Source organism: Delphinapterus leucas, chromosome 9 (assembly GCF_059928025.1).
Source record: "Delphinapterus leucas isolate spDelLeu-1000000601 "Yukka" chromosome 9, BTC_Dleu_Yukka2, whole genome shotgun sequence".
Classification (NCBI taxonomy): domain Eukaryota; kingdom Metazoa; phylum Chordata; class Mammalia; order Artiodactyla; family Monodontidae; genus Delphinapterus; species Delphinapterus leucas.
The window spans coordinates 27,968,522-27,985,376 of NC_143137.1; the positions used below are offsets into that span (position 1 = coordinate 27,968,522).

The following is a 16,855-nucleotide window of genomic DNA, read 5'->3' on the forward strand; positions in this document are numbered from 1 at the left end:
TTCTTACATCAATTCCATTATTGCACCTAGGAAATTTAATATTGATGAATATTAGTATGTGATATATAGTCAACATTCAGAGTCCCATAATTATCCTAGCATGTCTGTAAAAGCTGGATTTCCACCCCCCCCAATCCAGAATACAATTCAGGATCATATATTGGGTGGGCGGGGTGGGGGGGTTGTCTATGATGATGTGTTTTTTGTTTTTTTTTTTTTTTTGCGTTATGCGGGCCTCTCACTGCTGTGGCCTCTCCCATTGTGGAGCACAGGCTCCGGACGCGCAGGCCCAGCGGCCATGGCTCACAGGCCCAGCCGCTCCACAGCATGTGGGATCCTTCCGGACCAGGGCACGAACCCGTGTCCCCTGCATCGGCAGGTGGACTCCCAACCACTGCGCCACCAGGGAAGCCCTGATGATGACATTTTTAACGAGTTTAATTTTGTAGAATGTTTTCCCTTCTGGATTTGTCTTACTGGTTTTTCATGACTGGATTCAGCTAAACATTTTTGGGAAGAACCCTACATAGGTGATGTTTTGTGATCCCATAGCATCATATCGGGAGTCATATAGTAGTAGATTTTCCTGGTATTAGTGAAGTTAATTAAGCTTGATACCATCAGTCTTTGTTTTTTGGAGCTTGAGATGTTGATCGACTCAGCTTGTACTCTCCCTATCCCAGGGCTATAATCAGCACTGGTTCTTTTTAGTGATAATGGAATTTAGAAATCAACATTCTGTGTATCATCACTTATGGTTAAGGAATATATACTTTTTAAAAATCATGAGTTTACAGGTTCCCTGCAGCATCAATATGTTTACTTATTTTCTGTCTTGTAATACATACAAAATTGTTCCAGAAATACTGTACTAGTACCATAACCAACAAAGAACTTACCAAGTAATGGTCAGTATTTCTTTCTAGTTCTTTTTGTCCTTAGAACGTATCTCGGTAAGGATGTATGTGTGATTACTTCATTAAAAGTAACCTAGTACAGGGCTTCCCTGGTGGCGCAGTGCTTGAGAGTCCGCCTGCCGATGCAGGGGACACGGGTTTGTGCCCCGGTCTGGGAAGATCCCACATGCCACGGAGAGGCTGGGCCCGTGAGCCATGGCCGCTGAGCCTGCGCGTCCGGAGCCTGTGCTCCACAACAGGAGAGGCCACAACAGTGAGAGGCCCGTGTACCAGAGTAACCTAGTACAATAGAAGATAAAGCTTCTTATTTATATTCTAAATGGTAAAAATCACTGAAGATACTACAGGTTCAGGCATTATGGAGATTTCCTTCAACAGGTCTGTCATAATAATTCTCATCCAAGCAGCTCACTGAAGGATTTATTAGATCAGTTTTCCATACTAAGTAAGGTTAACTCCACTGACTTTTATTAAGCGTGATCTGGAGGCATTTACTCTCTGGATCTCTGACCCCTTGTCTGAAATACAAACTGTGTTGTCATTTCTTGTTCTCCTTTTCTATCATTATATTGATTTACTGGTTGCTATTACTGCTTACTATTCACATATCCCATTTAATCCTCTTTGAAGATGCTAGTAGCAGTCCATATTTAGTTAAAGAGTGAGAATCAGAGGTTAAGACCACTCAGCTAGCAACTGCGAGAGTCCTGATCTGAACTCCAGTTTTCTGACCCCGAAGTCTATGCCCTAAAACAATCATTAAATGCTATGTTTCATAGATGAGGTAATGTGACTGTTTTACAAATCTTGGTGTTGGTGTGGACCAATTTAATTTCATGACTTAAAGCAGGAACTGAATATTATTTAAGCTAAAGCCAATTCATGCATAGTCATTTTATATCATTTTATACAGTGATTTGAATCTTATTAGGGTACTGTCTGGCTGCTTTTATTACTGTCATTTGTGATGGCACGTCTCAACTTGATGTTCACATAAGAGCTGCTTCGGGGAGTGTTTGAAAAGACTCAAGGTGTGGGCTCACACTTTTAGTTGGTTTAGGGTGAGCCCAGGAAAGAGAATTCTAAGCACTTCTTAGGAGCTGATAATGTGCATATAGGGTTGAGAGGCACTGGCACAAATAGTATCGCCGATACTAAGGTGCAGCCAGGGTTGAGAACTAGTAACACGTAAAAAAAAAGATCTGTTGTAGCACATAGTTCTGTGAAATGATAGCTCAAATTTAAATCAGCATTAGGCACTTAAAGGATATGTTCTTTGGCAAATGCTTGGCCTGCAGATTTTGTTTGTAGATGGCAAATGCAAATACCTATTTAGGGAAACGGGGGTGGCATATGGAGATTTTTCATCCAAGTTGGTGGCCAGCCCTCCACCGGGTGCTAAGGGAATACCTCGAGACAGAACAGGGAATTTTTCTTACTATGGGTATGTCCGAGCAGGTAAATAGTAGACCAGTTAAGCACCCAAACTTATACAGTTCATCATAATCAATTGTCCCCGCAAAAATTTAAAAGCGGGGCTTTTGTAACATAGCCATATAAAAATCTGAATGATCCCACAAGACATCTATTTGTGAGCAATGCAGTTTGCATTGAGTCTTTCAGAATGAATTAATGTACTCCTGGGTACTGTTTAACCTGCCAAATGGTGTTCTTGAGTCCAAAATGGATTTTTTTTTTCTCTGCATTGGGTCTTCGTTGCTGCGTGCAGGATTTCTCTAGTTGCAGCGAGCGGGGGCTACTCTTTGTTGCGGTGTGCTGGCTTCTCATTGCGGTGGCTTCTCTTGTTGCTGAGCACGGGCTCTAGGAGCGCAGGCTTCAGTAGTTGTGGCACACGGGCTCAGTAGTTGTGGCTTGTGGGTGCATGGGCTTAGTTGCTTCACGGCGTGTGGGATCTTCCTGGACCAGGGCTCCATCCCGTGTTCCCTACATTGGCAGGCAAAGTCTTAACCACTGTACCACCAGGGAAGTCCCCAAAATGGATTTTTGAAGTTTCTACCCAAATAACTTTTTAGTTTTAGAGTGTTGCTGTAAAGACATTATTTCTGACAGTTGTTAGAAAAAGAACCTATTGTCTATTCATACACACTAAGTTTGTGGCCTTGGTACCACATCATCAGTATACACAGGAAGGTGCTGGTTCTTCTGCCTCCCTGAGGTTGGAGAAGTGTATAAATCAGAATCTATTTTCCTTTATGGTGCAGTGGAGCTAGAACGTCATCTTTTTTTCTCATTTGATTAAATAATATTTCAACATCTGTACTTCTAGTCAACATTTCTTAATATGGAGATGTTCATAGCTAATAATGAAGAGTGACAATCATTATGCATGTTTTACATATTTAAATATTGATATATGGAAATTTCAGGTACATTTTAAATATTAAGAGAAATTAGCCTTGCTCAATAGATTATTCCATTAAAATGTACTATTATCTTTCAAGCACCTTGGTTAGGACCTACAGAGTTTAAAACATGTCTCTAATTGCCTGGTTTATAGGGAGTCATCACAGAACTTATTTCAACATACAAAGTAATAGACCAGGAATAGACTACAGATGTTTTATTGACTAATTAACAATTCTGATTTTTCACAAATAATTATAGAGTGAAATGCATAAAAATCACTTAGGCCTTCCCTTCACTCAGACAAAATTTATATTTGAGGATTAAACTTTCCAGCATTATATAAATTTGATTCATCTATATATGAGTCAAAAAAGCATTAAAGGAGCTGCTAGTGAAATCATAATCATAGGCATTTTACTTCAATTTGAAAGCAAACTTTAAGGTCCAATTTCCTTGAAGTAGCCAGTACTCAGTGACTGCTGTTTTAGCCAGCAAGTTACTACCATTTGCTGCAAAATGGAATGGAAATTCACTTGCATGTCGTGTATGTCTAATTCACCTCCTCAAACAGAGTAAACTTTTATTTTTATAGTTCTAACAAGTGGTATACCTCTTCTGAAACTAAAAATCACAGAAAAGCTCTCCTTCCTCCTTTAGTCCTTTCATGTAGCCATTTGTCACAAGCCTTTGTTGTCATATCTCAGAAGCCATGCCAGTGACAAGAAAGGGACCACAGACAGGCGAAGGGCCAGAGATCATTCATTCATGTGTGGCGCGAAGTCTTTCTAGATGTATTTTCTAGCAGCAGTTGATTAGATCTGGGTCATTAATTACATGCTGTGAAGTGTTAGAGGAGAGGACTTACTACCATCCTGAGTCTGACTTGGAAAGGAGCCTTTGATAATGTGCATCACTTGTTCCTCAGTGAGTCTCCCTCAGACCTTCTCTGAGGAGTTGGCTGGCATCCTCACTGTAGAGGTAGAGGAAAGCATTTCCTTACATTCTCACCACTAAAAGAGCAGGTTATAAATAGGCATCCTCCATGATGGGTCCATGTGGGTGATTATAGTAGCAGAAGTTGACATTTCAGCTTCCTCAGAAAAATAGAGGGCTGCCTCAGTCCCAGATAGAACAAGTATTCAACATACACACTCTACCAATTCCTTATTTGTAATAGGTGTGTAGTGTTACTTCATTATGGTTTTAGTTTATACTTCAGTAACAGCTAGTAGTAATCATGTTAACATCTTTTTGCATGCTTACTTTTCATTTGTACCTCTTCTTTGATGAAGAATCTGTTCAGACATTTTTCCAGTTTTTAATTGGGTCACTTGTTTTCTTATTCTTAAGTTTGGAAAGACCATAATATATTGTTTACACATCTTTTATCAGGTTTATGATTTGTAAATATTTTTCTCCCAGAATTTGGCTTGTCTTTTCATTCTGTTAACAGTGTGTTTCAAAGAGCAGAAGTTTTTAATTTGGATGAAGTCCAATTTTTTTTCTTTTATGGCTTGTACTTTTGGTGCCATATGTAAGAAATCTGCATTGAATACGTAGATCAGTTTGGGAGTTGATCAACAAAGTTGAGTTTTCTGACCCATGAACTCAGTATATCCCTCCATTTATTTAGGTCTTATTTCATTCCCCATAGTGATGTCTTAATAGTTTTCAATGATCAGGTCTTGCATTTCTTTTGCCAGATCTATCACTGAGTATTTCATATTTTTGTTATTTTAAATAGCATCATTTTGTTAGTTTTAATTTCCTTAATTTAGATATTGTTAGTATATTGAAATGTAGTTGACTTTTCTATATTGATCTTACATCCTGCAACCTTGATAAACTCACTAGTTCTACTGGTATCTCGGTAGATTGATTGTTTTTCCATTGACAATATTGTTGTCTACAAATAAAGACAATTTTACTTCTTCTTTCCAATCTAGATGGTTTTATTTATTTATTTTGGTTGTCTTATTGTACTTATTAGAATGTCCAATACAGTGTTGAATAGAAGTGGTGAAAGTGGACATCCTAGTCTTATTCTTGATCTTAAGGAAAAAACATTGTCTTTGAACATTAAGTATAACATTAGTTGTAGGTTTTTGGTAGACCCCCTTCATCAGGTTGATAAAGTTCCTTCTGCTAATTTTTATTTAATCTATTTTGGCTCTGATCTTTATTGTTTCTTCTATTTACTTTGAGTTTAATTCATGATACTTTTTCTATTAAAGCTGAAGCCAATGATTTGAGAAAAATCTATTTTTTCTAATATAGACATTTAGTGCTCTAAGTGCCACCCTCCCTAAATATTGCCTTAGTGGCATCCCACAGATTTTTTTCTCATTTTCATCCTGTTCAGAATACTCTATAAGTTTTATTTTGATTTCTTTGACCCATGGGTTATTAAAACTGTGTTAGTTTCCACACATGTGAGAGCTTTTTTGGAGTTCTCTATGTTATGAATTTCTAATTGCAGTCTATTGGTCTTAGAGAATATACTTGATATGACTTGGCTCCTCTATAAATGTATTGAGGCTTAGTTTATAGCCTATAATAGGTTCTATCCTGTGAATGTTCCACATTCACAGTTTAAAAGACTGCATATTCTTTCGTTCAGTAGAGTTTTATACATGTCAGATAGTTCAAGTTACTGTTATTTCCATATCCTTACTGAATTTTTGTATCTACTTTCTAAAAAGCAATTTTTTTTTTTTTTGCGGTACGCGGGCCTCCCACTGCCGTGTCCTCCCCAGTTGCGGAGCACAGGCTCCGGACGCGCAGGCTCAGCGGCCATGGCTCACGGGCCCAGCCGCTCCGCGGCATGTGGGATCTTCCCGGACCGGGGCACGAACCCGTGTCCCCTGCATCGGCAGGCGGACTCTCAACCACTGCACCAGCAGGGAAGCCCTAAAAAGCAATTTTTGAGAGACTGTTACTAACCTGAGTATAATTATGGATCTATTCTGTCATTTTTTGCTGCTTGTATTTTGAAGATATGTTATTAGGTGCACAAATATTTAGGATTCCTATTTCCTCTTCATTAATTGACCATTTTGTTACTATGAAATAACTTCCTTATCCCTGGTAATATACTTTGGTTTCAAATCTTCTTTTTCTTAGCTATCCCAGCTTTCTTTTAACTAGTGTTAGCTTATTATATCTTTTTACATCCTTTAATCTATTTGTTTCTTTACATTTAAAATATGTTGATTGAAGCAGCATATGACTGGGTCTTTATTTTTTATTCAATCTGACAATCTCTGCCTTTCAATAAGTATTTAAACTGTATTTTAATATGATTACTGATATGATTAAATCTGTCATTTAGCTGTTTTTTCTGTCTTATATGTTCTTTATTTCCTTTTTCCTCCTTTTTTTCCTGTTTTAGACTAATTGAATATTTTTCATGGTTCCATTTTTTCTTCTTTGCTTATTATTGGTAACTGTTATTTTAAGTGTTGCTTATGTTTAGTCTAACTTCAAATGATATTATAACACTTCGTGTGTAGTTTACGAGCCTTACAATATTATATCTCCATTTCCCATTGAAGGTAAGACATAGGACATGTTATTTCAGCAGTAGCACCTGTCTAACAGCTTCTGATGTGTAATATGTGTCCAATTATTGTTGGAAGGATGAATGAACAAATGAACAATCTCCTGAAGTTTCAGTTTCATTTCTCCTTTGCAGAGTTATCGTAGACAGTGGAATGAGTCACTTTTGTTTGAACACCTGAGCTCCCTAACCAAGTGATAAGCTGAAACAGCAATTGTGGAATGATACATGGTTTGGATCCTGTAGCAAGAGTGAGGTTCTAGGATGTTCAGCCCATCTCCTAGTTATAATATATAGAAGAAGCAGGTTGGAACATCCTGACATCCATTACTAACTTCTTTTAGTTACTGCATTAAGAAGTCCCTGTGCATCTGCGAGCTATACAAAGCCTCTTAGGAATATCCACCTTTATTGTCTCTAGCACTGATACTGAAAAGCTAAGTACCTTTATTCCCTGCTAGTTTTTATAATATGTATTGTATGAGTCAAAAATAAAGTCTTTAGGTCAAAGGTTCAACATTCAGATTAGTTGGTTGTTGAGCATCACAAACTGAAAGTTTGAAACCTGCTTCCGTAAGATGTTGATTCTGGTCTTGACTCTGCCGTAATAGCCAAGATGGCATGAACAGGTCACTGAACCTCTCTCCCTTGACCTTTATTCCCCACTACTTCCATCTTATCATATTTCTCTAAATTCATGCAGTTCTTTGGAGCATGTGAAAATGGAACACCAAGAATTCTTAACCTCCTACTCTCCTATCTTCCTTTTCTATTCTTTAAAGGATTTCTGACTAGTTTGTATACATATAGAATGACAAATTGGGAAGGTTTTCATGAATCTTATCATTTTGGCAAACTGTTAGCTTGTAATTATTAGACCTTGCTTTGATTCCTTATTCAAATGAAGAATAATAATTCAACATTCACTCTTCAGGGTGGCAGTTGGTTTTTAATAAAAATACCAACACTTATCTGTAAATTAATCAGTTCCCAAACACTTTGCTATAATTGTCTTCAGTTTAAGGACTGCAACTGAAGTAATCCAAGTTTAGGCATTAACATAGCTTCCTCCTTTCCATCCTATCATCCTATGTATGGATCGACAGAAATAAAATTGAGTTGACTCTAAGAGTTCTTACAGTTCTTAATAACCAAAGAATGAGAACAAAGCTAAATTAGTTATTATAATGTATGTGGAATTATGAAGGGAATGTGTTGGGGAGGGTATGTAAAATTGAAAGTGTCTGTTGTTATCTTGAAGTAATTTCCCTTAGGTATTCATTTAACTTCAGTGTCAAGTTATTTACACAAGAGCAATGCCTATCTATTAAGGGTGATGTGAGAATTAGTTTAAATTTCACAAAGCACTTTGAGGCACTGAGTTGAAAAGTTCTTTATAAATGCCAGGCATTATAACCAGACTAGTAAAAAGAAACATGATAAAGCTACTCATGCAGTGTCCTCTAATAGAAACTTTATTGGTAAGGAAATATAAAGGTTACTGCTATTCATAATTTATGGCTGACGGGAATAGATCAAGAATAATAATGCTTTCCTGTCTAGATAAGTCTTAAAGACACAGATGTAGCTAGCTGTGATGGAATATATTGCTCCACTCAAGGAGAAGTATGAAATTGAGAACTTACAGGCAATAAAAGTGATATATGAAGATTAGTAAAGGCCAGTATCTTTAATTGAGCCATGAAAAATATCTTGACAAATTTGACTATGTCTTTCAAAGTCTTTCTTGAAGACTGAAATAGAAGATGTAATCCTTGATCATTTGGGTATATGGAACTTGAAATTTGTTAGAAATATACGCATGATGATGTTCATTCTAATAACCAAAATAATCTGTCTCATTGTGAATCCTTTTCAATTTTTTCTTTTGTTTTAATGGTGAGGAAAATGAAAACTTTAAGTTAACTAACACTAAGTGAGTGAGTTTTTCCAAAAGGTTTAATACAAGCAGAATACCTCAGGAAAGTGAGAGAAATAATCACACCCCAAAACATCTTAAAGTAATCAGAGATAATGATAGAAATCTGTCTGTAAAAATCTTTGAATTACATAGTTAGCAGAAGAAATTTTTTAAAAGGTAAATTTAGTGTTTTTGTAATCAAATCGCAGCTTTTATTGGCTGTGTATTGGTTTCCTATTGCAGCTTTAACAAATTACTGAAAACTTAGTGGCTCAAGACAACACAAATTTATTATCTTACAGTTGTGCCGGTCAGAAGTCCACAGCAAATCTTGGTGGGCTCAAATTAAGGTGTTGGCAGGGTTGTGTTCCTTTCCAGAAGACCTAAAAGGGAGAATGCAGGGTTTTTTTTTACCTTTTCCAGCTTCTGAAGGCTGCCTGTGTTTGGCTCATGCATGGTCCTCTTCCATTTCCAAAGCCAGCAATGGCTGGTCAAGTGTTTCTCACATCACTTTGCTTCATCACTCCTCTGCCTTCCTCTTCCACCTCCCAGAACCCTTGTGATTGCACTGGGCCCACCTGGATAATCTCCCTTTCTTAAGGCCCACTAATTAGTGACCTTAATTCCATCAGCTACCTCAATTCTCCTTTGCCAGGTAAGTAACATAGTCACAGGTTCTGGGGATTCGGAATAGGCATTTTGGGGGAGACTAATTATTTTACCCGCTACAGTCCAGAAATGGAAAGATGAGAGTTTCAGAAGTTTTTAGAGACCGGCAAGTAAATGGCGTACCAATTCTGCCTTTGCTACTGTCATTTTCTGTTATCAAGTTTGGGCAGTACTTTAGTTGGCAAGCCTTTTTCTCTTTTCACCTCAATGAAGTTATCAATGTTTGGTTTGCATTTTTATTTCTAATTTCTCTAAGCATCCACCCATCTATGCAACAAACACTTGGTAAGTGTCTAGTTTAGGATGTGAAGCAACATGTATGGACCTAGACCATATTATCCTTAGTGAAATAAGTCAGACAGAAAAAGACAAATGCTATATGATATCACTTGTATGTGGAATCTAAAAGAGTAATACAAATTAATGTATATGCAAAACAGAAACAGGCTTACAGATGTAGAAAACAAACCAGTGTTTGCCAAAGGGGAGAGGGGAGGAGGGAGGGACAAATTACGGGTATGGGATTAAGATACAACTATTATATATAAAATAGATAAGCAACAAGGATATACTGTATAGCACAGGGAATTATAGCCATTATCTTATAATAATCAATAATAGAATATACTCTGCAAAAATACTGAATCACTATGCTGTACATCTGAACCTAACACAATATTGTAAATCAACTATACTTCAATTTCAAAAACAAAAGAATGGCTTAATTAAAGATACTGGCTTAAATTACACTAGCAGCCACAGGTGAATTACTCTAGGTATCACTATGAGCCTTTGCCCTCAAGGAGCATACTCTGCTAAATGCAGTCCATGAGCCCCTTCATACAGTGGTTCATTATTAAGTAGTGATGCGAGAAAAGATTTAGGAAGAATTTACACACCTTGATGTTTGTTTTTCATGCTCTCTCCAACCCCCATCATGCAAATAACAAAGCTTATAACCTCCATTTTTTTAACAAGCTAATGCCAAGAAAAAATATATAGTTCAGATAATACTTTCCTTTTTCTTCTTTTACTCATTTTTTTAAAGGCTTTTCTTATTTAAAAAAAAAAAAAGTACTATATAGAAGGAAGGAAATGTATAATTTCCTGTCAGGCCATCAGCACATTTTTAAGGGGTTGGGAGTTTGATCAGTTCTATATTGTAAATTCCAGGATTCTTTCCAGCTTTGAAAATAAAGGGAACTGGATTTAGCCTACAGACAGTAAGGTTCACAGAAGACTTAATGCTAATTTTTCAGTATACAGAAGAACCTTGTGTTAGTGAAAGTGAGCATGTGTTCTTTGTTTCAACCAAGTAGGACAGGAAGCAATGGCATTAAAGGAGAAATTATTTAGACTAAAAAACCTCAGGTGTATTAAAACACTGGAAAATGTTACTAAGAAGGATGTATTGTAGATTTCTCTCAGAAGTCATCCAGTTCATCTTCTCCATACAGTGAAAATACAGGGCTCTGATATTGGAGAAAATACATGCTAGTTATTAACATGTGCTAAATAAAATTTATTGAAATGAAGTAAATTCAGTTGGTCCTTTCACTGTACATACTTTCTCAAGGTTCTAAGTTCTCAAGAAGGTACTTAAAAGGTCCACAGGGCATAGTTGTCATGAATCTTTGCTAAACTAAAATTTGTCAGTTGAAAGAGAAAGATAGAAAAATGTCAACTGAACCCCAAAAGTCAAGGTTTCTCATAGAGATAGCTCTACTTATCTGGAGTGATGATCCCTTGGACATTTCCTTAAAATACCCTATGCCTCAAGGACATCTGGTTGTCAGCAAAAAAAAAAAAAAAAATTTTTTTTCATCACAAACTGAAACATTCCAGCTAAAAGCATTTTCAGTCCCTTCTTACTCTGTTTTAAAGATGTATTTCTAAGGCCATTTCATTTCTTAATTGGATGTTAGACTCTTGACTACACATGACTCCTCTCCAGAATGTATACAGCTGGATAGACAAGGATTATCCTTTACACAAGAGTATGACGTTTTGATCATGTCATTCTCTGGTTTAGAAGCATCTTTCGATTACACGTTATGGGATAACATACAAACTCCTTAGCAAAACCTATGCTTTTACAGTCTATCCCCATTCTTCCTTTCTGATCTCACCTATCAGCACAACCTTCCCATTTCCTTACCCTCTTCAGTCTATGTGGCCATACCCTAACCACCCACCCTGCCCCCGCCTTTGTACACAATCCCCCTTCCAGCCAAACGATCTTGCTTATCTCGTCCCATCTTGTTCATTTAAGAATTAAGTGATGTCTTCCTCCATTCCTCTTGTAGACTTTATCCCTCAAGCCATTATAGTCTGGCCTCACCTAAACTTTCTCCTGCTGAGGTCTCTAGTGACCTCTCTGTTGTTAAACCAAGCAGTAGCCTTTCCTTCCTTACCACGCTTGACCTCTTGAGTGTCATTTGGCACTGACGGCCACTTCCTGTTCCCCGAAACACTCTCTGTCTTGAATGTCGTGCATCCCACCCTTCTGGTTTTTCTTCTGTCTCCTTGGCCTCTCTGGTCTTGATTATAGAGTTCTCTTCCTTTTCTTAACCCTTAAAAGTTACTGTTCCACGGGGCTCTCCCCTTACCTTTAGATAAGGTAGAGAATTGACATGGCAGAAAATGTCATGAACATTTGTACTGGTTGAAGTTCCCTTGGTGGCAAGCAATGGAAACTGACTAAGGATAGGCCCCTGGGAACAAAGAGCTGACCAGTCACGCTTGGGGAAGGGCTTGAGAAGCAAAGGTAGTGGTAAGAATGTCAGCATCGGGATTGTGTGCCTACTTTCTAAGGATGGGTCAGTTCCAATGGCCTCATGTCTTTATCAGTCCCTTCCCTGTGTCTTTTGTTGTGTCTTGTATCTTACAATATCTTATAAATCTTATGTGTTCTTTTAGACTCCAAAATGAAGCAGTGATTCCTCTATGAAGTCTGTCCTGATCCCTTTAAGAATTGTTGATTGCCCCTATCTCTGAGCTAGATTCATACCAAAAATGTAGCTGTATTATTTTACTCAAAGACCACAGTGCAATTGCTGCAGTCATGTGGTCTTTTTTTTTCTTCCTCTGGACTAAGAGAGATTTATGGGACAAGGCAGTGAATTCTTTACCTCACCCCAGAGCCTACCTAGCTCCCTCTCGGTTCTTCTAGATTGTTCCTCCCAGTTTTTAGGTTTTTAGTTTTGAAACAGTTTAGAAATTTAGAAAGTCGTGAATTCATAGGCCACAAAGTTCAAATAATGTAGTATATGTACAGATGCACATGGCTTGGCTTTAATTAATGTATCTTAATAGAAGAAAAACAATGTAGAGGTGTCAGTTTGTACAAGTATATTTTAAGAGAAAGATCCTTCTGTACTCCATATTACTCTAGATGTTATGTACATATGTATTTCTACACTTCATTTTAAGTTTTGACTCTGTATTAAATCTGACAGAATTTTAAACAAAGCCTGAAAAAAACATTTTGTGTTTTCTATTACACTTTAGCAAAGATGGAAAGTAGTGTTGACGTTTTATTATGAAGAAGATACATTGGCTTTATATTTAAGATAAATCATAAAATGTGTTGTGTTATGCTAAATGACAAGGCATTTATAGTGTTGGTGACAAAAATAAACTAAAAGACTAGAAGAAGCAGAAATACGTGTAGAAAAGTTAAGAAATGAATAGCAAAGAATAAGCTACTTTGCTAAATTCTGTAAGAAGCTAACTATTTTGTACAGAGCTACGATTTAACTTATGTGTGAACCTAAAATACAAGAAGAATCCTTAGTAAATTATGTCTCTTAAGTATTCTAATTATTGTACCATCAACATCAGACATCCCTCTCTGAACGTGAACTAAGTCGTGTTGAAGTAGAACTGTTTATCTGCTTATCGTGAAAGAAAATTCTTCAAGCACTTACTACCTGTGCAAGTCTTATGCAGCAAAACTCTGTGTTAATGTACTAGTTGGTATACTAAATGCTGTAACAAATGACAACATTTCAGTAATTTAAAATGATAGTGCCTGTATAACAGTTTATCATGGGTGTTCCTGATGGATGGGTAGATTTCCTCCGTGTGGTGATTCAGGGCTCTAGTTTCTTCCCTCTTACGGCTCTCGCATTTTCTAGAGCATTGGAGTCCTCTGCATTTGGCTAGCAGATGAGTGAAGACGGCATACCTTCTTCACTTCTATATCTTAATCATCATTCCCCAAAACGATTTACCACTTTTCTTCATATTCCATTAGCTACAACTTTCATGTGCCCCTACTTAGATGCCAGGGGAGCTAGAAAATATGGCTGGCTAGCTGCTTCTTGGCACCAGTTCTATACTAGGGAAAGCATGGATCCTGGTGAACAAGTTAGATCACCTGCCATAGCTCACCCGTATAGCCAAGGTAACAACAATTCTGTTACCCTTCCGACTACCCATAGAATGCATTTACTTCAAGGGAGACAACCCAAAGCTTCATCCTGTCCTTACTTCCAGTTCAAAGTCCAGCATCTCAATCAGGTCCAGCTGTGGCTCTTTGCAGCCTGGTGCCCAATAAGCTAGGGTTCGTGTTCACTGCCTGCTGTTCCATCTCCCCTCCCCACCCTGCTCAAGCACAAATCCAATATATAGCAGTGGAGCAGGGGGCAGGAAAGCTACAATTAAGCTTCCCATTCTAAAAAAAGGTGAAGTGGGAAATACAGAGCAATACGTGTCCAGGGAGAGCAGTGAGATGCTGTCATGGCAGGCACTGTGAAGACACCCTGCCTGACAGTGTTCAGGATCTCTTGATTAGACCCTTATTATGCATCTGAAAAGAATTGTTTTGTCCTTTATTCTCCCTGGCCCTTTGGGCTCTACACATTTGGGTGCTTCTTCCTTGTCTGTTATCATCCATGGCTGAATCATGGAAAGGAGTATGATCACTTTCTCCTTCTACAATTTGGGAACCTGGTAACAATTTAACAGAGTTTGTTCACCAGTACCATTTTTAGAAGTAATAGATTTCATATCTCTGGGCCTTCATTTGTTACACATGGCAGTGTTTACACCTTTATTAGTCTGTCCAGAAAGACAGAAAATTCCAGGTCATTCAAATGGTGGAAATTTAACACGGGGAGTTAGCTACATGTGTGATAGAACAGAGAAGCCAAACAAACGATGGTGAATAAACCCAGAGGCTAACAATATCGGAAAACTGCTGCACACCCTAGGGATAGAAGGGCAAGGGGAAGAAGCGATATTACCAGATATTATCTGAGTTTTTAGCTTTGATAAGAAGAAACCATCAGCTCCTTATGGAGTCATCCATATTCTTTCATCTTTCTGTGTCCCCACAGAGCAAGCACTCAAATGTTTAACTGAACAGAGATACGCAGTAAATCCTTCCACCGACTTCAGTTAGAGGTACCCATCGGAAAATTAAAATGTGGCAGAAATGATGGTGTTCAGTACTGAGATGATCCTTAATTGGGGATAAACTGCAGTTATTTGGGGAGCTTTTTTAGTAACCCATTATTGGCATTTAGAGAATGAGAAATTGTCGAAAGTTTTAATTTAAATATTCTCTTCCTGTATACGACATTTAGAGTTTGGAACAATACCAATGTTCATATAAACATAGAAAGAAGAATTAAAAAGGAATAAAGTCTGTAGGTGGTTTGTGCCAAATTCTTTTTAAAAGGATGGGGTGGGGAGAAATAGAGAAAGCTTTTCAGACTTGCTGGGAAATAGCAGTAAGAGCTACAGAGGATGTATAGCTCTGTCTTAGTCTTTGACTCTTCTTGTGGAATCACCTGAGTTGAAAATGATATGCCTTTGTCTGCTGGTTTGAGCCAGAAATAGCTAATTTATTTTCCTTTACTGTTGTTTAAGAAAGAATCTGTAAAATATGCCATTGGCTATTTCAGCAGTCAAAAAGAACTTTCTAGAATCTGATCATAATTTTTGAAAACGTCACAAATGCCGTTTAATCTGCTTTGGGCTGAGCCTTTATATGCTGAAGTGTGTAGATATGCTGGACTGAATCTGGCTATGGATAGGTTTAAAAAAGTCTCAAAATAGTAGATATATTTAACAACTTGGAAGTTGGAGACTATGACTATGTTGTTTTTCCTAGAGAGAGAAAGAGCCTTGCCTGAAGATTTCTCCATGCATATTTTCACTCATACATGGAAATGAAGATTTTTTTTTTTGACAGAGCATGTCAAATTCAGTTGCCATGATGTGCTCTGAAAACATTTTATCATATCTGAGCATGTTTATCGTTCTTTCATTTTCTTAGAAACTTCAAGCTTTTTTACTTTTCACGTTGCTTTAAAATAAGAAATGGCTTAAAATATGATGTACTGCATTTCATATCTTCATTTTATCCTTCAGAATATAGTGCTCCCATTTAAAAATATTCATTAAGGCTTGAATATAGGCTGTGTCCAAGTAGCGTCATGACTGACTAAAAGGGGAAAATACTTTTTTTTTTTTTTTTTTTTTTTTTATCTACATGGTACGTAACATCTGAAGAGTAAGCTTTTCTTTCCTGTGTTGGCTCTGTGGAATGTGGGATTGTGAAATAACGACTTGATAATTTGGCAGTTTTATTAAAAATAATTACTTTGTTTCAGTCATCATAATATCATCTTTATAGTTTTGAGAACATGTAGTCAGGAAAAAAATCCTTCTCTGATATTGATCTAGAGCAGAAAATGCGACGATCCGTCTTTTCCATCTCTAATTGGGTTGATTTCCTTTAACACTGCTTTGCAATGAAAATATGAAAACATGAGGTATATTTTTGCTGCTTCAAATAATTGGTTTTGCTTTTTGAGCATGCTATTTGTAATTTCAAAGAATATTTCTTTCTGAACTTCTTTGCTCTGAGGAGTTTAGAGTGGTCTTGAAATTATAGGTGTCTATTAAGTATTTTTCAACTGTCAATTCAACCGTAGCCGCCGTGCTATTAATTCATTATGAAGTGACACAGGAAGAAAACTCGTTATGTGATAATGTGAAAACACATATTTGTCAAAAAAATAAACCAGCTTGTATTGAAAACCCATCTGCTGTGGTGGGAGTGAAATGGTTTATTAGACACATTTGGGCATGACACCACCTTTTCAAACAGGAAAATATGTAGAAAAGATTTCAGCTCTACTCCTTAGACGTTCTGTATTCACCTAAATGTGTTATTTTTGTCCCTTACAGGTGATATTATACCCAACTTCTAATAGCTCCAAGTCAGCTGAGTTGCACCGAATGATCGTTCCAAAAAATAGCCAGGACTCTGACTTAAAAATCAAATTGGCAGTGCGAATGGATAAACCACCACATATGAAGCATAGTGGGTGAGTGTACTTGAAGATGTTTTTCTCCTGAATTATTGGATTTCATTGTATCACTTTTGTCATTTTACTGAGAACCTAT

The 16,855-nt window shown here is 37.3% G+C and overlaps 1 protein-coding gene across 2 annotated transcripts in view; it reads left to right on the plus strand.

Annotated features, from left to right (window-relative positions):
• The window catches only part of CADPS2 (calcium dependent secretion activator 2), a 497,272-nt gene that overhangs the window by 245,139 nt on the left and 235,278 nt on the right, over positions 1–16,855 (plus strand). For both annotated transcript variants that reach the window (XM_022582192.3, XM_022582255.3), the window contains exon 8: positions 16,637–16,776. In XM_022582192.3, coding sequence (XP_022437900.2) covers positions 16,637–16,776 — 140 coding nt within the window. The remainder of the gene's footprint in view (positions 1–16,636; positions 16,777–16,855) is intronic.